The sequence below is a fragment of the Eublepharis macularius genome, chromosome 7, assembly GCF_028583425.1.
Source record: "Eublepharis macularius isolate TG4126 chromosome 7, MPM_Emac_v1.0, whole genome shotgun sequence".
Classification (NCBI taxonomy): domain Eukaryota; kingdom Metazoa; phylum Chordata; class Lepidosauria; order Squamata; family Eublepharidae; genus Eublepharis; species Eublepharis macularius.
The window spans coordinates 33,778,449-33,805,744 of record NC_072796.1 but is presented as its reverse complement, the minus strand read 5'-3'; the positions used below and the strand labels follow the sequence as shown (position 1 = coordinate 33,805,744).

The following is a 27,296-nucleotide window of genomic DNA, read 5'->3' as shown; positions in this document are numbered from 1 at the left end:
CTCATGGAATAGCAACTCAAAGGGTTGCTATTGGAGATCAAATATATTTAGGGCGGGAATTATCCTGTGGAATGCCACAAGGTCCAATCTTGCCTCCCATGTTATTCAACCTCTATGTAAAGCCTTTAAGAGAAATCATTCATAGCTATGGAACTGGATGCAATCAATATGCAGATGATCCCCAGCTCTATATCTTGCTATCCAATTCCTCATTGCTTGACAGCAATGGTCAAATGGCTGAGAGCAAACAAATTGAAATTGAACCCAGACAAGACAGAAGTGATGCTGGTTGGGTTGAAGGATATTGCATTTCCCACCTCTGATGGGGTTCAATGGACCCTGGATGACTCTGTTTAGAGCCTAGGAATTATACTGGGTCCAGCACTGCTGCTAGAAAAGAAAGAAAATGCAGCTGCAAAAACGTCCTTCTTCCAACTCAGACTAGCCTGGAAGATGGCCCCTACCTTGAAATGGCTGATCGGGCCACCTGGATTCATGCCACAGTAACACTGAGACAAGACTACTGTAATGCACTTTACATAGGTCTTCCCCCAAAGTCAACTCAGAGACTTCAGCTGGTGCAGAACGCAGCAGCTCATTTACTTTAAGAAGTGATGTGGAGTATACATATCACTTCCATTCTGCAGTCACTCCATTGGCTCCCCATCAGTTACTAGGCTCATTTCAAGATCATGACTATTACATTCAAATCCCTTCATGGCCTTTTACTGTCATATCTGTGCAACCACCTTTCTTCCTATATTCTGCCAAGGCTTCACTTATCTGAACAGGGCCTTCTGCAAATGCTACCCTGCAACTAGGTAAAATCAACAGCTGCCCATCCACATGCTTTCTCTGTGGTAGCTCCCATCTTATGGAACAGGCTGCCTGAGGAGGTAAGGAAAGCTCCCACCCTCCTGGCTTTCCACAAACTATAAAAAACTGAATTATTCAAGTTCGGCTTTCTACTCAGATTATAGGGCCATGTCATAGGAAAGCGCTCAAGAGATGGCTTGGTAAGGGACAGGGATTATAGACTATGCTATTGGGTACAGTCTGCTACTGTAGATATGCCCCTACTGGGTAGTTTCCACAATATTAAAGATGCCATGTTAATTAGTTACACTTTGTTTCAAAAAGGTTTCATCTCTGTGTTCAGATTTATGCTTGTGTGCAAATTTTCTGCAACCATACCCTACTGATTGTATCTGTTCACTGAATGTCCTAACAGTTGATCATATTGTATTTTGCTCAGTGAATGCTCCAGCTGTTGATTATATTGTACTGACTTGCACTGTATAATCTGCCTTGGATCTCAGTGAGAAAGGTGGACTATAAATAATTAAAATAAAAAATGCGCGCGCGCACACGCGCGCGCGCACACACACACACACGAATACCAGCCCTCACAAACATTTCAGCAGACAAACTTCCATACACGTGCAAAAAACAGAGATCATTTGTATTTTTAATCATGCCTCTTCTCACTCTAGTTTCCACCATTATCAATATATTTGCTCAGGACTGGTGATGTAGAGGCCAAGCCAGAATAGCCTGGTTTTCAGGAGATGGAACAAGCCCTGCCATTTCTTTTTATACTTACCGTTTCATCTGATTTTTTAAAAATGATTTTATTGCCGTGATTTTTAGGGCCTATGGGATGTTTTTGTTTTTATTACAAGTGTTCTTACCGCTGCCTATGGTTTCAGTTTTATTTTACTACTTGCATTCTTCACTTTGGTAAGTCTCTTCAGGAGATTTTAAACTGAGAATCAGGGGGAAGTTGTTATATAACAATTGAAATAACTGAGGGAATTTACAACACCCCCCCCCCCAGGGCAATATTTGAATTTCCTCAAACTTAAACAAAAGAATTTACCTGTCAATTTTTAAAAAAAATCATTTTCTTTTACATTTAAAAACAAGATTACACCATCAAGGAATGGGAATGTTTATTGAATGAATGGGTCTGAATGGACAATCCGTAAGAGGAACTCTTGGAGAAATGGGGTTCATGATGGAGAAAAACCAAGTCTTACTGATTGTAGCAAAGGTAATTACTGGAAGAGTAGAGCTGATAACATCATATTTATGCACCTTCAGATTTTTACTCATGTGTTGGCTACCACTGGAGACAGAACACCAGAACTTTGGTTGATGCAATTTTCATAACAGAAAACCTGTGCTTTCTTGAAATACAGCATGCAGTTTAACTGCTGATCAATCACAGCTTTTGTCTGGCGAACACCATGCACATCATCTTTTAGCTTTAATTTAGCATTGGTATTCATATAGATTAAAATATTACTTGTTTTAATATTAGTTTTCAAAGCTGAATGAATGATAAAAATGTATTTTCTTTTGCCATCTAAAATCCAAACAGAAAACAGAAGGTTCAATTACTTACTTCATGTTCTGGAGAAAGTGTTTCCATGTCATTCCGTAAACACCTGAGTCCAGGTAAAAAATGATTGACCATTAAATCCTCTGAAATAACTTGTGGGCAAGCAGTTAAGGTATCACAAAGAATAATGGACTTGTCAACACTTTTTATTAATCACAATACAAGATATGGAATAAAAATCATGGCCTTATTTGAGTCTAGCAGCCTCCTCAAGCAGCTAACTCTTCCAATGAAATGGCATTATTTCCCACGGAAAAACAAGATGGTAATGGGAGAAACATAATCCATTTGTAATAATTTCAGAAGAATGCTTATAGTGGACATGAAGAACAAACAGCAACAGCCCAGATTTTTTTCACCAACATTCATTAAGATGCTCAAGCATCTTAATGAATGTTGGTGAAAAAAAGATTTTAGATTATCTAGATTAAAACTAGATTTTACACTGATTATTAAAATGTAAAGGCTGGGGGGGTCAATGAAAGATGTTACTTTAAGTACCTATATGGTGGCCTGCAAAAGACATCCAGTGGTAGGAGACAGAACTTTGGATTCAGCATACTTCCTCCCCAAGGTACATACACATTCTTATTTACACCCCACCTTTCTCCCCAACAGGAACTCAAATTAGTTTACATTATGTTCCTCTCCTCCATTTTATCCTCACAACAAACCTGTGACATTGGTTAGGCTAAGAGCGTATGACTGGACCAAGGTCACCCAACCCAGCAGGCTTCCACGTCAGAGTGGGGATTCGAACCTGGGTCTCCGAGATCCTAGTCTGAAACTCTTAACAACACTGGCTCTAACTCCCACTGGACACTACACAACAGTATACCCATTGTAGCCACAGTGCCAATGGGCAAAGAAGAGAAAAAAAGTTGAATCCAAGCAAACAGGAGGAGACCAGATTTCCCACAATCTCTTCAGACCACTAGAAAGCTGGTATCTAGAGTCACAGGACCCACTTAGATTAATAGCTATATGGCCTTTTTAGGGGGGTGGGAAGAATACAATTGTCCTTCCTACTTCTTCTGTCAGTAGAGCTGTACTAATACAAGAGGAACAATGCCATTTTGCCCCCTTCACCCTGACCTCTGCAGCCTCTCCCCCACCTGCACAGCTATTAATTCCATAAATATCCCAGTGCTGGATTCAATAAATATACCAATGCTGGATTCACTAGCAGCAGAACTTTCAGAGTTGGACACCAGTGGACTTGCTACTGACACATGACTGAATATTGTATTGGGATTTTTTTAAAAAAAGAATTCAAATAAACAAAGGATACAGCAACAGGAGAGTGCACTGTACGCTTCAAAGAGATGAGTTGCAATGTCCAATCTTTTTGAATCTGCAGACTGTTGGTTATTAACCAGTGCGAGTTTATGCAAGTGCGGAATGACAACTGGAAAAATAGAATATTTCAAATAAAAATGCATAGCAATTCATTAAAAGGCGTGGAAGAATGGACTGAGATAATTTGGATGGGATGGCGGGGGGAAGGTGTATCAACAAAGAAAGGCATGGCTTGGTTTTGCATCACAAACTGCATCACAAACTTACATTCATCTCGAAATCGTGGCTCAGCATTTGGCCCAACTCTTCCAAAAGTTTTTATGATTTCTGTGTGTAAGGAATGTTGGTCTTGGTACTGGGGATCTTCCAGAAAAGAGGCCAACTGCATTTTAACCCTCTCTAACAGCTGAAGAAGAAACGTGGTAGAAAAATAAGCAAGAATTAACATTTTAGGAGAACCACTTAAAAAGCTATTTAGTACAACTTCATCTTCTATCAAATGGGAAAACCTAGAAAGTATCAGCTTTTTTATTGCTATGGGATTTGTAATAGTAACCTATTTAGTGAGCATCTTCGTAAGCAAACAAAAGCTGTCAATGGATACAAAAGCTTTCAACAGATTTAATTTTTGTGCATTAACATATCTTTCCTGATTTTTTCTATCTCCTGCACTCAAGAGGCACATCTTGTATCCCAATATAAAATGTATGAATTAAAGAGAAGGAGGAACTTGTATAAATTCAACTGTATAACCAGGAATTCAAAACCACCCTACTATTACTTATTCAGCATCAGTATGAGTCAGTACAAAGTTCTTAGTTGTGTTTCCTCAAGTATGTTATTTTAGAAATCAGGAACAGACTGAAATTACAAGAATGCACACTCTGCAGAATTGCCATCGTTAGAAGCTCAGCTGTCCAGAGCCAGCATGGTGTAGCGGTTAGAGTGCTGGACTAGGATCTGGGAGACCCGGGGTCGAATCCCCTCTCTGCTAGGAAACCTCACTGGGTGACCTTGGGCCGGTTACTCGTTCAGCCTAACCTACCTCACAGGGTGGTAGTGCTTTAGGAAAGTGATGCTGCAAGTTGCTTTGGGTTCCCATTGAGAAGAAAAGCAGTGTATAAATAATATTCTATTGATTCTCAAATGTTTACTTAAACGGACTCCAAAAATTCCTTCTCTAATACTCCAAGAATCTTAATAAACATCTAGCCTTTATGCATTGAAAATGCAGATAAAAACAGGACCCACGAGGGGAGGAGTTGGAAGGCCTAATGACTGCAGCTCCGTTTTTGTAGTCGTCATATTTATATCCCACAACCACCCCATTTTTTCAAAAGAGGGAAAGAGCAGAAAAACATGCACATAAGTTAAGAGTGAGCCGGTCCAAAGGTTTCCCATGGTCTGACTGGGGATTCAAACTCAGGCTTCCCTAGTACAAATATAACCATTGTTCATTTACTTAATTTACATACCCCACCTTCTCTCTAACGGGAACCCAAAATGACTTCCATCGTTCTACTCTCCTCCATTTTACTCTCATAATAACTCTGTGATGTAGATTACACCGAGACTATGGGACTGAACCAAGGACACCCAAGAAAGCTATCATGGCAGAGTGAGGGTTCAAACCTTCATCTCCCAGATCCTGCTCTGACACTAACCACTACACCACACTGACCGTATTCCACCCCATTGTCTCCCAATTTCAGTGCGACATGGGCAAAGCACTTATCCTCTACCACCTCATTTGAATGTGTATGCCATGGGGCCAACTGATAGGTATGCAACAGTAGCAGAGAGAGAAAGGCATGCAGGGAGGTGCCTGACCAAGGAATCTGAAAGGTGTCTGAGAGAGGCCTTCCCTTTCCCTGCCATCAAGCACTACCATGCACATTTCTTGTTGAGGTCTGTGGCAAAGAGGTCTACGGTCGGATATCCTCACCTTGAATAGATGGGGAGGAGGAATTTCATGTAGATAGATCATGTGTTATTCTGAGTTTGGGACCAACTCAGGGCATCTGCCAAAACATTATCCTAGCCTGCTATGCGCATGGCAGACAGACTAACTTGACACTGTATAACTCACTCTGATATGATTGAGATTTCCAGGCAGAGAGTGCCCCCCTGCCTCTTTAAGTAATGCATGGCAGTGGTATTGTTCATGCATATCTGTACATTCTACTAGGTGAACACAAGCCTTCAGAGCATATCTTATCATCTTGAGCTCAAGAAGGTTGATATGCAGAGATGATTCCTGAGAGGACTATGAATCTTTTACTTGATTAGTCCCAGAGCAAGTTCCCCAACCTGACAGAGAAGCATCTGTATTGATGGAAATTTGGATTGGGAAAGAACCAAAGAGGGTTCCTGCTTGTCGCTCCGCCACTTCAGAGACCTGTGGATGAACCATGGATTGAGAATGGTACATCTCTTTGCTCTGAGATGACTTACTACTACTGCCATGACCTTCGTAAAGATATGAGGGGCAAAGGAGAGACTGAAAGAAAGAACCTTGTATTGGTATTTTCTGAAGCCATGCTGAAAGTGAAGGAACTTTCTGAACTGAGTATTTACTGGAACATGAAAATACGCAGTAGCGAGCCAAACTTGAACTTTCAACAGGGGTAAAACATCTTTTAACAACATTCAGAACTTTTTGAACACTATGAACTTGTTTAGGGAATGGACATCTAAAATGAGGCAAGAGATTCCTGACTTTTTGTCTACAATTAAAAAAAAGACACCATTCCATCCATGCAAGGGGACGGGACCTGTTCTATGGCTCCCCTTGTCAGCAATATTTGCACTTCCTCTACAAGCAAGGCAGGAGGCGGTGGAGGGCTGGATTAGAGTGGAATGTGTGGAGAGGTTGCCTTGAATGCTAGGCAGTAGCCTTGGCTGACTATGGATAGCACCCAAGCTTCTTGAGTGATAGATTCCCATGCCTGAAGAGGCTGTAACTGACTGCTTAAGGGACCGGGTGAGGGTCTGGCATCAAAAACTGCTTTTTTGGACTAGTTTGATCCTTAGGGGAATGAGAACTATCCTTTGACTTGGTTCTGAAATACCTCCTTTGAGGATGAGTAGTCATAGAGAATGAAGGCTGTTGAAAGCCCCTAGGAGCTGAATGCAATGGTTGGGAATTGAACCAGTGGTATCTGGAGCCAGAGCGCGGGACTCTAATCTGGAGAACTGGGTTTGATTCCCCACTCCTCCACTTGAAGCCAGATGGGTGACCTTGGGTCAGTCACAGCTTCTAGGAGCCCTCTCAGCCCCACCCACCTCCCAGGGTGATTGTTGCTGTGGGGATAATAATAACATACTTTGTAAACTGCTCTGAGTGGGTGTTAAATCATCCTGAAGGGCGGTATATAAATCGGATGTTGTTGTTGTTGTTGTTGTTATCTGTTATAAGGGAAATACAGCTGAGGTGAATATCTTTGCCTGAACGGATTCGGATAGAGAGGCATGATACCGAGGGATCTAGTTGTCATCTTACTGTCTTTGATCTTTTCCAGTGCCTCGTTTGTAGTGGATGAAAACAGGTCTGATCCTTCAAAGGAAAGGTTTTCCACCCTCATCGTATGGTGAGAAGCCAGTGGTATGGTCCTAAGCTACACATGTCTACAGATGACTATAACAGAGGCTATAGCTCTGGGTGAGCAATCCCTAATATGCCTGGCTGTGTTAATTTGTTGTTTTGAGAGTCTTAGACCTTTCTCCATGCAAGAGCTTAGCTAGTCTTTGTTTGTCATCTGGAATTAAATTCCCACAGGAAAAGCTGACAGCAGGCCATCAGGGTTTCGTAATTCCCAATTCAAAGTGCTAATGCTGCCAAGTGCCAAGGCATATACTTTTCTACCTAATATGTCAAGTTTCCTTTATCAATTGTAGCCAAATGGCCTGTGCTTTTCTGGAGGCCTTTCCCTCAGAGGGATTCTGTCACAATGGAATTGGTTGGGGAGGTGAGTGAAGAAAAAACCTGACACTTCTTGTTTGGCTTTATACATATTATCCAGCTTTTTTGATGTCACTGAAGTCGAAGCTGGTTTTGCCCACACATCTTTGGGCACATCAAGCATTCTCTGCAAAACTGGAAATGCTACAGAGTCAGTTGCTTCCAAGTGCAGAACCTTGAAGACTGGATCTGAACAGGCTGGCGCACAACACTTCACTTCAATTTCTAAGGATCTCGCCGTTTGAACCGTTTCGTTTATAAGTGGAGAAAAAAACAGCAGATTCCTCTGTAAGGAATTCTAGTGGAGATGGTTCCAACACAAAATCAGAACTGACATTGGAATTGTTATCAGATTGTGTGGAAGGGTCCAACGTTGGTTCTGGAGCTGCATTATCTTCTGGAGCCATAGTAGGAATCAATGAAGATTTTGCTTTTCATCTTGGTTCAGCATGTGCAGCCATATATGGGTCCTCCTTATGGAAGAAATAGTGAGAGGGTGGGTACTTGCCTGGCAAACCTTCATATAGGCATAGTAATGATGGCAAGGAGAGTCATACAGGGAGTAATGGAACCGATGGCATTTGTGGTGAGGAGCCAGTCCCAGTTGGTTGTTATTGTCAGACAGAACTGAAGGGATTCCTATGGCTTTCAGAGGGTTGTACAGGAGTTAGCAGCAGTGGGGAAATAGCTGTGGATGGTTCAATGACTTCAGGAATTTCACCCTCAGTGAGAAATGGAACTGGTGTGGAACATTGTCTCGGCATTGGGGAGGGACTTCTCGGAACCACAGGCAGACTTGATGGATCCAAGGTAGCTGGACCCAAAGAAAAGGATTTCTTCCTCCTATACACTTTCAGCGTAGATGGTTTCTCAATGTGTTTGGACATGAGCTTCACCATTTTTGTAGGCAGTTCTGACTAGCACTGAGTAGGAACCGACAAAGATGCAGCCGGAACTGACTGGTCTTTGAAACCCGACTCAGGTGCAGAATAAGCAGGTGGAACTGAGAAGGCCTGCTCAGGGCAGTGTGGTTCTTTATCTGGAACTGTCTGATTTGAGTTGGTAGTGCCATTTAGGGCTGACTCCTGAAGTGCTGCTTTCAGCCATGAAGCCGTTTCATGGAGTGCTTTCGGTGTGAACTGTTTGCAGACCGCATACTGTAAGGTGTCAGCCTTCGGCTACACCGAACAGGCATTTCTTGTGCCCATCAGACTAGGCCATCTTTGTCCCACAATGGGAACATTTCTTGAAGAGGGCCTTTGATGCCATGAAACTGAAGGCCCTGACTCACATACACCAATAGATCTAAGGTGTGGAGAGAAAGAAGTCCATCTTCAATGGCGGCAAAAGAACTGAGTGAGGGAGCCACTTATCTTGCCTTTTATAGCTGCGGCTGGGGAAAAGTGCATGAAAAGGCTAGGCGAGCATCTTGCACCTCTAGGAGCTTTAGAATATCTGTGGCAGGCCTGGCATGCACAGAAACCATGTGGGATTGCACAGAAGACATGACAATGAACTAAACAGTACAATAACTTGGGAGGAGGTCCACTATTACTTATAAAGCTGAACAACTATTATGATCCTATTACAAAGGTCAGGAAACCTACCTCTCTCTGAGTGACTGTTTCCATGATGGTACCAAAAGCAGGAATCGTGGCTATTCTTACAGAGCTAGGAGAAAAATAAAAAAAATTCTTCAGCCTTTAAAATTAAAAACATTGCATACTGAAAATGTTGCAATTACATATTAAGTATTTTAAGACAGATTAGTTCTAGCAATGACAAAAGATAGACCAAGAAGACTGCTCAAAAGAAAGGGGGGGGGGAGAACAACACACAAGATTAACTCAAAGTCACAGTTAGAAACTCACAATTCAGGATCACTGGACAAGGTAACAAGGGCCGGAGCAACCCGCTTGTCAATTAAGGCTTCACTCATGCCTCGAAGAGTCAGCTGTAAACCAGTCAACATGCAATAAATATGGTTTTAAACTGGAAGGAAAACTAAGTTAGCTGTGACTGAGGATGGGCAGGCAGATGCATTGGCCTGAGTTTAGTCACCCGCACAGGGCGATCTCATTGTTAAGGACTCTCTTTTCATGCTTCAGCATTTACTGGCAATAATGTGTTAGTGAGATTAGCATCCCTCTTCGACACGGAAGAAACAAACACCAGGAAGACGTCTTCTGGCATATGTTCAGGTACTGAATTGACCACAGTTAACAGCAATCCACTTGGGACAGAACAGTAAAGTCACTGTGTGAGTGTTTTTAATTTCAGCATTTACCAGTGACTACTGAAATTTCATTTAACTATCCCTTAGTTTTCCTTTTTTTAAAAAGTATCTGTATCGCAGTTTTCATCATTCTTAGAGCGCTTAAAAAACCACCCCATCCTGATGTTTTTTTTCTTGACAGGTCGTAAGAGGGACACCAGATGAATAAGACAGTCAGGAAACTTACATTTCAGGGTCACTGGAGAGAGTAATGAGAGCAGGAACAACTCTCTGAGCTACCAGAGTCTCATGGACCCCCTTCACCAACAGCTGAGTGGGCAGAGCAGAGGGGTATCACAGGTGATGCACGGAAAGAGCGAGCACAGTACCATGAGAAGAACAGCACAATCAAGAAGGAAGAAAAACACAAAAAGCAAACCAAAATTAGAAGCAAATACACTAAAAAGTGCTTTACTTATATAAATATGCAGAAGGCATGATGGAAGTGCAAAGTGGCTCAAAGCAGGCAGCACAAACTAGACAAGCTGTGAAGCTTTTCTAAAAACAAAACTGATGGCATTCTGCAGATCAGTCTTTTAAGCAGAAAGAGCCGCTCCATTCTGGGGGTATTGCTGTACTTCACAGGGGCTTGTGAATTTGGTAGTGGGGTGGTGGTGGAAGGGGACAGGATTCAGTGGAGTTTTCCTTCATGGATCCCACATGGTCACAAGGTACACTAGGACTGGCCAGGCACTACATGACAGTTTTTGAACACACACTATGCTTTAGAGCTATCAGTGTCGACTACAATAGAATTATCTCTTGGAGCCATTTCCTGAACAAGGGCAAGAGAAGATGAGCTCTTGTAAAAACTACTATTTATTACAATGGGACTTACACGGGAACAGTGTCTTTTAACCTTGAGTTTACAAAACTCTCTTCAAGGTACTACAGGACTTTTGCAAGTTATTATGAACCTTGCAAGCAAAAGATGTATATTAAACATGGGGGCTATTTTAAGCTATTGTGGCCATGCAAGAACAAAAAGGGAAAATAAATTGAATCCTTAGCTAATGAATCTAGAAAATATGTATTTTAAAAAATGGGCAGCAGTGAATCCCAAATGTAATGTACCATATCAAATGCATTTCTTACTATAATTGGAAACGAGTGTTTTGTTACAGTTCTTTTCCCTAAGGGGGTTTCTCTCCAAGAAGAATGGCAAAACCTGATCTAGAAATGGAAGATCCATTGAGATCCTAGTGCCACATGGATTTTCATTGTGTGCAAAAAGCAGTCAGTCAGTTATTCACGACCTGCTGCAGAAAATGATGCATCCTTTACAATTGCCAATACTGTCAGCATTAGATAAAATTACGAATACTACAGCAATCAACATGCTCCCATAGTTAATACAGATGTTTGTTCCATTTTAAGCAGTTACTCATAAGAATGCTAATGGGCTTCAATAGCTGTCAACACACAAAAAAGTGACTTTTAGATCAAATGGCTTCTTTTAAATTCTAAAGAAGCATAAATGTTCACTTTGATGAATGATTGCTATATTTTTTTTTCTGTGAATATATGACCAACGTTCTGTTATAATACTGAGAATGATTTTTGCTCAAAGTAGAGCTTTAAAAAAACCATACAATTGCTTTCAACTCTTTAGCAAACATACTCTTCAGGGTATGTTCAGGCTTCTCTTCAGGCTTTTAAAGATTTCCACTCTTCCCTGCATCTGAAAAAGGGAGCGTTGACTATCAAAAGCTCATATCCTGAAAATCTTGTGGTCTCTAGGGTGCCAATGGACTCAAATCCTGCTGTTCTACTGCAGACCAACACGGCTACCTACCTGACAGATACTCCTCCAAAAATCTCAAAATTCAAATAAACTCCTATTATGTTAAGAATTCTTAGCGACCAACCCTTGGAGAACCAGCATTCATATTTTAAAGTGCATTTTAGTTTTAAAGAAAGCTGAAATGTTCATTTCTTCCTAGACATACTTAAACCAGATACAAGCTGACTGACGTATTGGTGGTAGAGAGTGCTGGTAAGTCATAGGTACATTTCGCACTCGGTTTTTAGAGAGCGTTTGTACCTGTTCCACGTCCCATGTTTGCAAGGTTTTCACACTTAAAAGCAGTCATGGGATGCAGTCCCACTTTTTGTCCACTGTATCCCCGATTTTTCCCCCTGCGGACATACCCCGATGTTTTTTTAAGTTTGCTGCCGACTGGCAGCTGGCCCGCATTTTGCTAATGTGAACACTTTTGCCCCCTTTTTGCTTCTCTCCTCCCCTCCTTTTCCCTGGGAGCTGATTGGTTTGTGCAGAATTAACCACTCCCACCCTCCTCAGCTCTCTGAACTCCTTGTCCACCATTTTTTTTAGTAAAGCGAGGTGAGGGTCATAAGGCTGCTTCTTCGTTGGTTTCCTTCCTCCCCGTATGCATGCTCTTTTATTTTTTTTCAAAAGCCAGGAATGATTCCTAAGCTTGCTGCTAATTCCCTGCTAGCTTTAAAAGCAAGGAAAGTGTTAAATAGCTGCTTTCTCCTTCCTCCCTTAGGGTATGCACACACATTCTTTCTTTTTTTTTAAAGACAAGAATGGGTTGCAGCGTTGTAATGTTCCTGCACTTTCTTCCTGGCTTTAAAAGCAAGGAAAGGATTAAATGGCTGCTTTTCCCTCCCTCCCAGGCATGTTTCAGACTTTGCCAAAGAGGGGGAAAAAACCCAAGCATTTTGCACAGCCCTTTGGAAACAAGCCTCTGCTTCCTGGGAGGAGATGAATCGGCACCATATTAACCCTTTCCTGGCTTGATTTAAAAAAATGAGAGTGGTACATGTTTTCCCCCAGAACTCTGCCACCAATTGCCTCTCCAGTGGGCAGGGGACAGCCCAATCAGCAAAAAGGGGGGAAGGGTTCCAACATTGCAACGTTACTACGCATGCTCAATTTTTTTTTAAAAAGTGTGACGTGAATTGCAAGGCCCCAAAAGCCCAAAATTGCACCGAGGTTTTGAAATGAAGCACAGACACCAAATCGAAATTGCAGTGGACAGTGTGAAATGAACAGGTGCAATGCCGAAGCCACTGCGATCGGGGCGAATGCTCATAAATGGCGGTTTAAACCGTAAGTGCGAAAAGGGCCAGAGCTGACTTATGGCGACTCCTGGTACGGTTTTCATGGCAAGAAACTAACAGAGGTGGTTTGCCATTGCCTGCCTCTGCAACCCTGGTTTTTGTTGGAGGTCTCCCATCCAATTACTAAGCAAGGCCAAACCCTGCTTAGCTTCTGAGATCTGACAAGATCAGGCTCACCTGGGCTATCCAGGTCAGGACCTTTGAACTCTTTAAATGTGTTTTAATGTAAGCAGAAATGTATTTTCAGGCTCTTTTAACCATTTATTTGTGTTAACTTAGACTATACATTGAAGATCAATTAAGAACCTTCACGTTGGATTGGACCAGCATGCTTTGCAGGAATCCCAGCAACCAACAAGTGACAACAAGTGAGCTCAGCCTGCTCCTGGCCCATCCTTGGTTTACACTGATGCCCTAAAATCCACTAGAGAGATAAAAATTCACATTCATTCTGTACAGCAGACATGTTCAAATCAGCACTACTTTTGCATCAGTGTAGAACAAGAGAGACTAATATAAGCAATTAATGCAAAAAAAGAGAGAAAGGAAAGCCAGATAAAATATTGCACATTAGCTTACGCAAGCCAATCATTTTCTAACCTCCCTACTACTAGGGGTTAAAAGGAAGTTTTATTTCTTATGATACATCTACCAGCATGCTTGTTGCTATCTAATTTACAGCTGTGTTTATAAAGGTGGTGCACTTCTGATTAATGAAAGTGTCTGAAAAAACTTTAGTAAGAAAGAAAATAAAAATTAAACTAGAAAGGAAGTCACACAGGACACAGACTGATTTGTTAGCCACTTTCTTGCATTTCTTCTTTGGGACAGGAGAAAGAGCTACAGTCTCGTAAGATAATGTGAGCTCACTTCAGAGACCCCAGGACAATTGAAAAAAGAAGACAGAAGGACTTGATAAAGTCCAATGTGAGAAACCACTTGCAACCAATTAAAGCATTTCAAGATGCCTATTACAAGCATTAATGTTTTCCATTTGTAGAGGGGAAAGGGTTAGTTTAACTGAAACAGAAACCTCTTGATTATATGCGATGTTTCCCACAATTCTCAGTTAATGAGTCTTTAGCCTAAGAAGGTAACCTATACTACAATCATATGTAAATAAGTAGAATTTATTACCATTTTTTAGAAACAATATGAAACAAATTATTTCCAATTCAGAGTGAAATTAACACCTGCATTTATGGGAAGGATAAATGTAGAACAATGTAGTGAGAGTATTCAATATACATGATACTAGAAATCTCTATTTATCTATCTGGGACTGCTCATACAGCTACTGCCTTAAGCAGAAATGATACTAGAATGGGAAGTGGAGTGCTCTATCAGGATTTAATGAGCTACTTTAATTGTCTCAGAGGCCTTGAGGACAGACTCCACCCCTTTCCAGATCTTTTAAATGTGCCATATCTCAATGTGGTTTTAAACCCACTTGACATAATTAAATAATTAAAGGGCAGGGGGAAGCAACTGCAAAAGCCCCTTTGGCATATGTAATTTATTTGCTAGACAATCCTTTGGATCCAACATAGTTTTTATAATTTTTTTTTAAAAACTTGAAATTAAGAGATGCTCCAAAGAGCATTCCTATGTAATATTGTTTTAGATTATTAAATTTATACCCTGCTTATCCTCTGCCATACTCAAGGCAGTAAACAATACTAAAGCAGTGTAAAACAATTGTGCACAGTATGGTAGTGGAACGTGCCATCAAGTAGCAGCTGGCTTATGGCAACCTCGTGGGTTTTTCAAGTCAAGAGGCATTCAAAGGTGGTCTGTCCGTGTCTGCCTTTCTGTACGACCCTATACTTCCTTGACTGTTTCCCACCCAAGTACTGATCAGGGCTGACCCGGCTTAGCTTCCAAGAGCTGATGAGACTGGGTTAGCCTGGGCCATCCAGGTCAGGGCTGTGCTGCTCAATATAAGACGACCCTTATGAGGACAAAGCACTCTGACAGAAAAATCACCTGGCAACTCTGCTGGTGGCAGTAGCTATGGAGTGGCTGAAGCAGGAACGGCCAACAAGAGGGCAGGTCTTGGCTTTTCCTGTGGCAGTTAAAGATTTTTTGTTTCAGCAGGAGGGATGTTCAGTTCACCAAATATTTTTGACTGACCATTCTTTTTTGTCACTTCCTACTTAAGGGGCTGAATTTTCCCTCTGCTACGAATCAGAACATAAGCAATCTCAGATTTTATTATTGGGAACAGTTTATCATTGTTAATAGTATGAATGTCCAATTTATTATTTCACGAGCTATTTATAAAAGACATCTGGTTTGAATACTGAATTCAGCACTGAAATGATTTCTCAGAGCCCATGACAATTTTAAAGCATGCAATGAACCAATCTAATGTTCAGTTCAGAAAAAGAAAAAAAAAGGACTAAGTGTGCCAGTTACTATAAAGACATCTTGCAAGTAGATGCAAGCCAGCTATATTTTTAAAAAACAAATAATGGATGCCGGAAACCATACACCCATATCAAACCCTAATGATACAGTGTAAACATTCTGCTCCATCACACAGTGCACAACCTGTTACATACAATTTAAAATGCAACAATAAAATGCAACACTACTTAACAGACTCTGCATATATACACTATAAAGTCCTGGACATCAATCAATTTTGTCTACAGGACACTTTCAGCCCCCTAACTCATTCCCTTCCCATATTAAAAAGGGCAGATGCAACCAGGCGTAGGACCCAAAGACTTCTGTGTATTCACTGAGGAATCCTTTTTACTTTGCATAGGGCAGCAGTACCAAGCCACAATGCATGCATGTCATATGCTTCTTCTTCACACAACCGTCTGTCCCATGGAAAATGAGAATGCTCCTCTGAGGCCTCCACCTCTGAGATACACTCCAATTTTGGGCACCGCATCCCCCTCTCAGCTGCCTACTGCTTCCCTCTTCTACAGCTCCGCCCCTTTATGGAGGGTGGGGATGGTGACAGCTGAGCCTTTTGAGGAACTGGATATGCCCTCTAGTCTGCTAACTGCTGGATCCCCAGCTACAAGCATCTTCATGTTTGAATTACGATGTGTCAGAGAAGCACTCACCTCGAACATCCTAGCAGCTGTACAACGAACAAGTGCTGAAGTATGGACAACGCCATACCACAATACAGTTAGCAGCAACTCATGGTATGCTGGGTTTGCACTAGAAGAACAAAACAAGACGGATCTGTGAATAGATACTTGCTTTAAAACGATTCCACCCATTTCCTTCCTTTCCCAAACTCTCCCCCTGAAATATAGGATATGTCACATTGCCCCTGTTCTTCAACTCTCTCCTCAAATATCTTTGAAATCCAAACAAAGTGCACAGCAGGGTGTTTATCTGCATTTATCCCTTGTTACTCCTTCCTTTCTGCCTCCCTAGCCAGTTTCAATCTAGGCTGTACGCTCCTCGTCTTACTTGCTTACATTTACCATTTTGTAAACTTATGGCACTATAAAAAAAAAATTTTGCAAATAGCCTGACAAAATAGTTTCCAGGGTATACAAAGCATGCACATTTCATGCTTTGGAAGATATTTTTAATTGAAAAGATATGATTTGTGGGCGAACTATTACTAACAGTTAATATGCAGCGTATTTTCTACCTCAATTCTAGGATAACTTCAAAATATCAGAACAAAATCAGTAGCCTAATAGTTTGTTGAACTAGCACATTAATGGGATAGTCTATCCAGCAATTAAGATACGGCAATGTCACAAGCCTATAGATAGTTTCAGGTGTGTAGATGTGTTGGCCTGCAGCCAAACAGCAATATTTGAGTCCAGTGATGTCTTAAATACAACTAGATTTTCACGGTATAAACTGTCAAGAGTCAAAGCTTCAAATACCCTGAAAATCTTGTTGGTCTTTAAGATGTCACTGGACTTGAATCTTGCTGTCACAAGCCCTGTTAAGGATGTTACAAAGCCATCACTGGAAATTCTGTTGAAAGCATTTAGGAACAGATTTCCTAGAAATACCAGACACTAAACAGGGTTCATCTGACCCTTGCAGACTCAGTTAAGAGCCATGGGGTTATCCTGGATCTAGTGCTATTGCTAGAAAAGCAAGTCGATGCCGCTGCAAAGCATATTTTCTACAGCCTCAGTCTAGCCTGGAAGATGGCCCCCTACCTCAACAAGACTGATCTGGCCACTTGGATCCATGCCATGGTAACATAGAGACCTAACTACTGAAATGCACTGCACATAAGTCTTTCCTCTAAGCTAACTTGGAAACTCCCGTTTGTGCAGAGTGCTGCAGCTCATTTATAAGCAAGAGAGAGGAGAAGCATGAATATTACTCCCATTCTGCAGTCACTCTGCTGGCTGCTTATCAGCTACCAGGCTCAATTCAAGGTATTGGTTATTACATACAAAACTCTTCATGCCCGTGGTCCGGCGTATCTATGGGACCGCCTCTCTCCCTATGTTCTGCCATGGCAGATTTGCACATCTGAACAGGGCCTTCTGCAGGTCCCACCTTGCATATGGGCAAAATCAACAGCTACCCGTACACGTGCATTCTCTGTGGTGGCTCCCACCCTATGGAATGGCCTACCTGAAGAGATCAGGAAAGCTCCATTTCTCCTAGCTTTCCACAAATGATGCAAAACTGAATAATTCAAGAGAGCTTTTTACTCAGGTAGGAGGACTGTACTGTAAGGAAGTGGTCCCAAACAGATGCATAAGTAAAGGGGTAGAAATTATAGAATTTACTTCTATGTACTGTCTGTTGCTGTAAGTATGATCCAAGTGGATAGTTTATATGTTGTTTAATATGCCAGTCTTAGAATTGCTTATGCTCTGTTTAGCATTCCCTGAACTCTATTAGATTTCTGCTAGTTTTAAAGCTTTGCAAATTTGCACTTATATACCCAATTACATTGTTTATTGAAATGTCTTTGAAATTGACTGTACAGACTCACACTGAGTAAGCCACCTTGAATCTCAGTAAGAAAGGAGGACTATAAGTAACATAAATAAATAAATTCTTACACTTGAATCTGCATGTGAAGATAGACATTACATTAATGTGATAAACAAAACAAAACAAAATATACTTTACCCCAGTTCCACAAAAGATGCTTTCAGGCTATCAAGAGGAGCATGTGATAATGAAAGCATAGTCATTACATCTTCTAAAAATCCAACTAACAGCTTGCGATCTTCTTCCTGAAAGTACATTTTAAAGGTGTTTCATTTTAATTTCATAAACTTTTGTGAGTTGCCTAAAGACCTTTCTACTCCCACAGTCCTCAAAAGGGGATTAACATCTTTTGGGATCCAGCTACTATGCCTAAGCCTCAAGTCTCTTGGCTGTTTCACTCTCCAGCATGCAGATTTAGCAGTCTTCTAACATCCTAGCTTCACTCCTAACATCTGTCAGACCAATTGGGGAGCTCTTAGTTCATCCAGAGATTAGGAACTAAGGGTATTTCTTTCATGGATATCAGGAGTCTAAATTTACAGTGATTTCCGCAAAAATCACTCACTAGACCCCTTAAATTGGTTTGAAGACAACAGTAACTTGACAAAACTGGTAAAAGAATACTTTCTTACCTCTGTACACATTCATAATACATTTGCAAATTAGTGAATATTACTATACTATATGAACAAAGGTGTCCATCATCTTTCTCCCCAGTTATGCCCCTGCGACATTAAATCATTTTGACTAGGATTCCTTTCCCATATTCCTCTACTATGTGCAATTCACACAGGAGCACTAAAAGCAATCTTTCCATCTAATTGTGCTAGTAGTAGGAGTCAAGACATTTCCAAAGACACAGAAATCGTGATGTTACACACTCCTCCCACTCAACTAAATAGCTAAGAATATCTAGAATAGTTACATTGTGCCTGCATTGCCTCTCAAAGACAAACTACACTGATCCACAATAAAGAGTGATTACTGCTGCTGGCTACTGTTACATCTCTTTTTGGTCTGATGTTCCTGATTCCTAAAAAGCACGGCAGCACCACTTTGCTACAAATAGAAGGAAGGGCATATACTGGTGATCTTGGTTTTTTATAAATTTCGTTTCCTACAGGAGAAATGAAGGCAGGTGCCTTCCTACTATACAATGAAAAGAACAAGGCTGCACTTTGGTATCACGGTAGGGCATTCTTCAGGTTCTAATAAACAAAGTGTTCACAGAGCCCCAAAAGAATGTTAATCTTTGATTATTAAACAGATGATAGGCAGCCACTGTTCATATGCTGAAAACGTATATTTAGGACTCATATAGGAGAAGCTAAGAAACGGTAACAGCAGTTGCATCTGACAAAGTGGGTTCATAACAGTTGTGTTAGGCTAAACTTGTTAGTCTGAGTCCTTTACACTCTTTTCATCATTTTGGCTGCAACAGACTAACAAGGCTACCCCTTTGGAATTAATAGTAACACAGCCATTCTTACTGAAGAATTATAAGAACAAAACATGCTTTTCAGAATTGAACAGAACTGCTTGCCTGGATATAGCATGTAAGTACACCCGTTGCATAGATAGGAACGGTGGCTTTTGTTAGCACTCCATTTCCTGCTGTAGCATCTGAATTCAAGGAGAAAAAGGAGTTAATAGTTTGATCCTGAAAAATAAACACATTTGCCTAATTCTATAATATGGGCATTAAAATCAAAAGAATTATTTTCATGAACCTTTTTTGTAGGTAGACAGAGGCACATAGAAATTTCCTTAGAACATCCCATTCTATGTAACGAACATTAAAATGAGCAAGTCAGTCCAATGCTGTATGATTACAGCCATTTTGAATGCACAGTTGCCTTCTACCAAGTCACGGAGATTAAAAAAACAGGCAAAAAAGCTGATGGTGCCAGTAGGAAAAATATTTGTTTATTCAGATTAAAATTCCGTGTGTTTCGCCAAGAAGGCTTCTTTAGGGGAATCTCGTTTATCTTTCAATATTCTTTCAATGAGAAAAGAAGCACTTGCATTTGAATAAACAAATATTTTCCCTACTGGCACCGTTGGCTTTGTTGCCTGTTTTTTAATCTTACACCAAGTCAGACCATTGCTCTATTAAGGTCAGAATTGTCTATTGACAGCAGATTTCCAGGGTCTTGGATAGAGGTCTTTCAACAACTTCCTGATCCCTTTTAAAGCTGGAGATGACAGGAATTGCACCTGGGGGTCTTCTGTGCCCAAGGCAGATGCTATAATACTTAAATAACTTATTTTTATCGCAGATTTGTTTTGTTTTACTGGCTTTTGCTGTAATAATAAATGACTGACTGACTGGTGGTGAACATAGTCAGCGTTACTATTATCCCCACAATACAGCTGAGGAGCTGGAGCTGAGGGGAGTGGCTTACCCAAGGCTACGTGTTAAGCAGAGTGCAGATTTGTAGCCCAACCACTCAGTCATTATGCTACAGCAGTGCAGCGCTCAGAGTATCAGACCAGGATCTGGGAGACCCCAGTTCAAATCCCCATTTTGACATGGAAGCTTGCTGAGTGACCTTGGGCTAGGCACACTGGCTCAATCTAACCTCCCTCACAGAATTGTTCTGATGATGAAATGGACGGAGGGTGAACCTCCTCCAATACAAGGGTATTCTTGTGTAGTGACTTAATAGTTCCCTAACCCTCTGAGTTTGGAAGCAGGGCCACTTCATACATTAATTTGGGTTTTCTCCGCATACTGCTCATATTCTGGAAAGCAAATGATTGATTTTTAGTACGTACAATGATATGCCAGTGCCTAAATCATGAGGAATAAAGCAGCTCAGAATCTATCAAACTGGAAGATATTATGACTACGGGAGTGAATATAATGGGAAAGAATATCACAGAGCACTCACACGCTTACTCGGGCAGTTTGTCTTTTAGTGAGACCACTATGTATATTTTATGTAAAGTCAGTTTAACTATCAAAACAAAAAACCTCTCCAGTGAAAACTGACTCAAAAAGCTAGTTTATAGAATTAAGGGGTTGAGAGCTTGTCTACTGTTTAAGAATTTTTAACAAATAAAACTGAAGACTCACCAACATTCTCCTCAGAGAGCCTTAAGATTTCTTGGAATTGTGGTTTTACCTAAAATGGAATATAAGACACTATTTCAGAATTGATGCAAGTTGTTAATAGAAATGTGGGGGTTTTAAAGCTGAAAATGGCAAGGAAACAAAAAAAATTGTAATGCACTTTGCCCGTGGGGGACAGTTTCTGACCCTGAATATAAAGTGCCCTCTTAAGGCAATGGCAAACCACCTCTGCTTCTCTCTTGCCTGGAACACTCTGGGATTGGGGTGGCTGTATGTTGGTTGTGACTCAATGGCACTTTCTTCCTCTAGAAACTGGTGCCGCTTCACAATAAACTTGCGATGTTTAAGCATCTCTTAAAGATACTGAATTGTGCAAATGAAGTCTTAAAATTCCACAAGGTATACTAAGCCTAAAGGAAAAGTTTATATGTATTTTGAAAAGACGACATTCAAGCCATCCTCCAAGCAGACTTCCTCCAATCTAAGTGGCTTTTCCTCCAATGAAAGAGCCACTTAAGTTGGACAAAGACCCCAAACTTGAGCCAAAAGTAAAAGTGGTGTATAAATATTTAAATAAATTAATGAATGAACAAATAAACTTTTCTCAGCAGAGTGGTAGGATCTACCCCATTGTTAACATGTCATATACCTTCTGATGAGTATATTCTAAGATTTTTACATTACCATTGATACTGCTTGGAGGTGCTCTTAGTTTACAAGAGGTACATGTTTTATTTCTGTTGTTTTAAAAAAATATTTTCATATTGATGTATTGTTGAAGGCTTTCACGGCTGGAGAACGATGGTTGTTGTGGATTTTCCGGGCTGTATAGCTGTGGTCCTGGCATTGTAGTTCCTGACGTTTTGCCAGCAGCTGTAACTGGCATCTTCAGAGGTGTAGCACCAAAAGAGAGAGATCTCTCAGTGTCACAGTGTGGAAAAGATGTTGGCAGGTAATTTATATCTACTCAGGAAGGTGGGGTTGAGCTGAGTTATCCTGTAAGAATTTTCCAGGGTGTGGAATGCTAATGGAGGGAGGCTTCACTGTATGCTGAGGAGGTTCTTTTGAATATGGATTGGTGCTTGATATGCTAATCTTCTCTGCAAGGCTCTTGTAGGGTATAGAGTCTTTTGTTAACCTGGTGTTTTTCAGGACTGGAAACCATGCTCTATTCATTCTTAAAGTCTCTTCTTTCCTGTTGAAATTGTGCTTATGCTTATGAATTTCAATGGCTTCCCTGTGCAATCTGATGAAGTAGTTGGAAGTGTTGTCCAGTATTTTAGTGTCCTGGAATAGGATACTGTGTCCTGTTTGAGTTAGGCTATGTTCAGCCACTGCTGATTCTTCTGGATGGCCTAGTCTGCAGTGTCTTTCATGTTCTTTTATTCTTGTCTGGATGCTACACTGTGTGGTCCCGATGTAAACTTGTCCACAGGTGCAGGGTATGCGGTATACTCCTGCAGAGGTGAGGGGGTCTCTACTGTCTTTTGCTGATCGTAGCATCTGTTGTATTTTCCTGGTGGGTCTGAATACTGCTTGAAGGTTGTGCTTTTTCATAAGCTTTCCCATCTGATCAGTGATTCCTTTGATATACGGCAAAAACACCTTTCCTGTGGGAGACTGTTTTTCCTTGGATGTCTGATTTATCCTTGGTTTAATCGCTCTTCTGATTTCATTTCTGGAGTAGCCATCTTTTCCACACTGTGACACTGAGAGATCTCTGTCTTTTGGTGCTACACCTCTGAAGATGCCAGTCACAGCTGCTGGCAAAACGTCAGGAACTACAATGCCAAGACCACGGCTATACAGCCCGGAAAATCCACAACAACTATTTTCATATTGTTGTTATTATTACCCACCTTGGGTCCAAGATTAAGTGTTTGTAAAGAAATACAGAAGCAAAGTTGAAGCCCTTGCTGACTGGGGCTGGAAACAGTCCCTAGGCTATGATACTGGATGTAGGTAAAAAGGTAAAGGTAGTCCCCTGTGCAAGCACCGAGTCATTGCTGACCCATGGGGGGAAATCACATCATGAAGTTTTCTTGGCAGAGTTTTGTTACGGGGTGGTTTGCCATCGCCTTCTCCAGTCATCTACACTTCACCCCCAGGAAACTGGGTACTCATTTTACTGACCTCGGAAGGATGGAAGGCTGAGTCAACGTTGAGCCGGCTACCTGAACCCAGCTTCCACCAGGATTGAACTCAGGTCATGAGCAGAGCTTGGGCTGCAGAACTGCAGCTTACCACTCTGCACCACAAGGCTCTGATACTGTATGTGCTATAACTAAAATGAGATAAGCTGAGACAAGCGTATCATCACCACCACCACCTAAGTGCTATACTCAGGCAGCAAGAGCAAAAAACAGCAGCATCTTTATGACAGCCAGTGTGGTGTAATGGTTAGAGTGCAGGATTAGGATCTGGGAGAACGAGGTTCAAATTCCCACTTGTTGGGTAACTTTGGACCAGTCACACACACTCAGCCTCATCTACCTCACAGGGTTGCTATAAGGGTAAAATGGAGAAAGGGAGAATAAAGTAAGCTGTTTTGGGGATCAGAGAGAAAGGCAGAGTATAAATGAAGTAAACAAACGTGCTGCTGAGTCCTAGGAATCCCTTTCCTTGGAAATTTACCAATGGACCACGTGTATACTTTAGAAGCACTAGAAAACAGTTATTTTCAAGGTTAAGTTGTAATGACGGTGGTATGAATTAAGCTGCAAAAAGAATGTATATGTGGAAGAGGGTCAGTTTCCCATATATCTGTACAGCTCCAATTTTTAGATTATAGTTTTATACACACACAACACTCTATACAGGGCTGGATCTCAGCCAGTCCCCATCTAATCTTGTTAGCAACCACCCCTACCATAGTAAAAAGGAAAGTGGTTGGGAGCAGGTTCCTTAAACTGGTTTGCTGTTCTCAATGGACCAATTTTTTCCAAGAGGGTGCAATCCAGGAAGAATAAGCAATTCCAGCAGGACTGGCCACTACCATATTTTAGGCTTTCTATCCTCTGCCATGACCAGGTGTGGCAGATGTCATGGTATATACTTGCAAAACCCTTAAAGTCTGCCAATAAAAACACAGTGGCTAGGGTTGGCTATTTAAGTGGTAAAGGAGAGAATTGGTCAATTGACTAATATTGCCACTAATCTAATATTGCCACATATTTTAAAACATTAATTACTTGTTGATACACTGACATTCACTTTTAAAATTGTCTAATGAATTAAAGTAAATGAATGTTAAGGAAGTGAATGATTTATTGAACAGCTCTCTCTGGATTTTATCCTAGACTACTAGGGTCAGTCTAAAATATTAAATAAAAAAATAAAGTAAAACAGAAGTGAAATCAACTAATAGCAACATTTTTTTTAAAAAATGGCTGCTGTGCTAAGTAGAGAGAAAACTAATTTTTTTTAAAAAAGATGCTTACTGCTATAGCTGGTGGCCAGCAGGCAAATATTTCTATGCTGCAAAATCTATTCCTGACTATTTAAGAACTAGGGGTCAAAGCATCATTCACTCTTTTCATTGCTAACAAATTATAGCAAAGCAAAATCTTAAACTGTTACCCTGCACAATGGATTTATGGAATATTTGACCACAGTCAAATGACAGGCAATTCACTGGTCAGCTGACAGATACTTGATCAGTAAATTGACTGCTATGCCAGTCTTAATGATGACAGAAGAAAGCAATTACCCCATTGATGACATGGACAGGCTAGGAATGGCATATTGGGACAAAATTTGTCCATATTTGCTGCTTGAAACAATGGTGTCATCCATTTCAATGTCAGGTCAATTTGGATTATCTTATTATATAATTGCGTAAGCGTGTTTCAGATGACTCACTTTATACCCTGGTGCACCACTAGAGGGCGCTGCCGCAGAGGAAAGCCCAAGTAACTCACCATATTGCTCCAGAAAACATGCCATGGTGGGAAGCCCAGGCAGGGAACAGGAGTGGAGCGGGTGGCAATGCCCACCCCCACCTTAATACAGCTGATATTAGGAGCAGAGCAGGTGGCAATGCCAGCCCCCCTCCTTCAGCCAGCTGGCATTAGGAGTGGAACAGGTGGTAATGTCCACCACCATCTTAATCCAGCTGGTATTAGTACTGGAGCAGGTGGCAATAACCGTCCCCTTCAGGCAGCTGATATTAGGCGTGGAGCAGGTGGCAATGCCCGCCCCCCCCAGCCTAACCGAGCTGATATTAGGAGCAGAGCAGGTGGTAATACCTGCCCCCCTTCGGTCAGCTGGGATCAGGAGTGGAGAAGGTGGCAATGCCCACTCTCTGCCTTAACCCAGCTGTTATTAGGAGTGGAGCAGGTGGCAGTGCCAGCCCCTCACCTTAACCCAGCTGATACTAGGAGCAGAGAATGTGGCAATGCCCCCCCTTCATGCATCTGGGATCAGGAGCAGAGCACGTAAATATGCCCACTCTCCAGCTTAACCCAGCCAGTGTTAGGAATGGAGCAGGTGGCAATGCCCACCTCCCGCCTTAACACAGCTGGTAATAGGAGCATAGCAGGTGGAAATGCCCACCCCCACCTTAACCCAGCTGGTATTAGGAGCGGAGCAGGTGGCAATGCCTGCCCCCCTCCTTAACCCAGCTGGTATTGGGAGTGGAGCAGGTAGAAATGCTCGCCCCTGCCTTAACCCAGCTGGTATTAGGAGCGAAGCAGGTGGAAATGCCCACCCCCTCCTTATCACAAGTAGCATTAGGAGTGGAGCAAGTGGCAATGCCCACCCCCCCTTCACCCAGCTGGGATCAAGAGCAGAGCAGATGGCAACGCCGCCCCTTCACCCAGCTGGAATCAGGAGTGAAGCAAGTGCCAATGCCCACCCAGTGCCTTCAACTGGGTGGGATCAGGCACAGAGCAGGAGGCAGTGCCCTTCTTCCATTCAGCCAGCTGGGACAAAAAGTGGAGCAGGTGGAAATGCACCCCCCTTCAATCTACTGGAATAAGGCACTGAGCAATGCCCACCCCATCTTCACCCTGTCGGAATCAGGAGCCAAGCAGGCAGCAATGTCTGCCCCTCTTCAACTTGCTGGAATCAGGAGCAGAAAAGGTGGCAATGCCTGCACCCCCTTCACCCAGTAGGGATCAGGAACAGAGCACATCGAAAAGCCCACTGCCCGCCTTCAACCTGTTGGGATCAGGCGAGGATCAGAAGGCAGTGCTTGCTCCTTCCTTCACCCAGCAAGGAACAGGTGGTAATGCTCACCCACTCTTCACCTAGCTGGGATCAGGCTTCGAGCAGGCAGAAATGCCTGCCCCCCTTCACCTAGCTGTAATCAGGCGCAGAGCAGAAAGCAATGCCCATTTTCCCTTCACTCGGCTGGGATCAGGAGTGGAGCAGGTGGCAATGCCTGCCCCCCTTTATCCAGCCCATATCAGATGTGCAGCAGGTAGCAAAGCCCACCACCCCTTCATGTTGCTGAGATCAGGTGTGGAGCAGGTGGCAATGCCCACCCCACTCCTTCACCGGCCAGGATCAGTATTGAAGTAGGAGGGAATGCCTTCCTGCCCACTCTCCCCTTTCTAGAGCCTGTTGTATTTTTTCCCACAACGGGCTTTGTTTCTAGTTTGCCATAAGTGTGCAAGAGTGGGAAGGATATAAATTTAAATAAATTGTCAAATGAATGCTACAGACTTTTCCAAATAGTTATATAAATAAAGAAAAAGTTTAAAAAATGATCAGGGGACATTCATGGCTATCACTAAGATGTCCTCAGCCCACAGGATAAGATTCGCCCCATCTCTACATAATCCTGCTACAGCAAAGATTCTTTTCCAATTACAATCCTATGTTAGAGCATTTTTTAAAATCCTAGCATTCCAGTTATCCTATCTCAATAGAGCTCAATGTAAAGCATTCCTCCATTTCCTAATTTGGTCCAGACATGGATGCATTTACCTTAGTATTTGTGAAGATTTTTCCAAATGTTCTGCAAAGCCGCCAGAAAAACCTTGAGAATTCATGTACACAGGCTGTTGAGGCCACATTAATTTTGCCAACTATTTCTATAAGTTGTGGCAACCTAAAAAAGCCAAGTTGCATCGGATTAAAAAAATAATCACTACTTGGGTAGGTTTTTCAATACTGTATCCAAATATAGGCCTGCCCTGCATGAATAACCCATTATTTTGGGTCTTCAGGCATGATAAATTTAATAACATCAATGTAAAAACATTGCTCTTCATGCTTTTGGAGATGACAAATTACA

At 41.8% G+C, this 27,296-nt stretch overlaps 1 protein-coding gene across 4 annotated transcripts in view; it reads right to left on the bottom strand.

The window, feature by feature from the left end:
* Positions 1-27,296, bottom strand: part of RELCH (RAB11 binding and LisH domain, coiled-coil and HEAT repeat containing) — a 91,064-nt gene that overhangs the window by 8,946 nt on the left and 54,822 nt on the right. For 3 of the 4 annotated variants that reach the window (XM_054984704.1, XM_054984706.1, XM_054984707.1), the window contains 10 exons: positions 26,987-27,110; positions 21,059-21,107; positions 19,523-19,602; positions 18,118-18,224; positions 16,110-16,209; positions 10,127-10,209; positions 9,272-9,335; positions 3,971-4,109; positions 3,696-3,812; positions 2,408-2,496 (listed from right to left, as the gene is read on the bottom strand). In XM_054984704.1, coding sequence (XP_054840679.1) covers positions 2,408-2,496; positions 3,696-3,812; positions 3,971-4,109; positions 9,272-9,335; positions 10,127-10,209; positions 16,110-16,209; positions 18,118-18,224; positions 19,523-19,602; positions 21,059-21,107; positions 26,987-27,110 — 952 coding nt within the window. Of the gene's footprint in view, positions 1-2,407; positions 2,497-3,695; positions 3,813-3,970; positions 4,110-9,271; positions 9,336-9,535; positions 9,619-10,126; positions 10,210-16,109; positions 16,210-18,117; positions 18,225-19,522; positions 19,603-21,058; positions 21,108-26,986; positions 27,111-27,296 lie in introns of all 4 variants that reach the window. The other variant, XM_054984705.1, reaches the window with a different exon arrangement.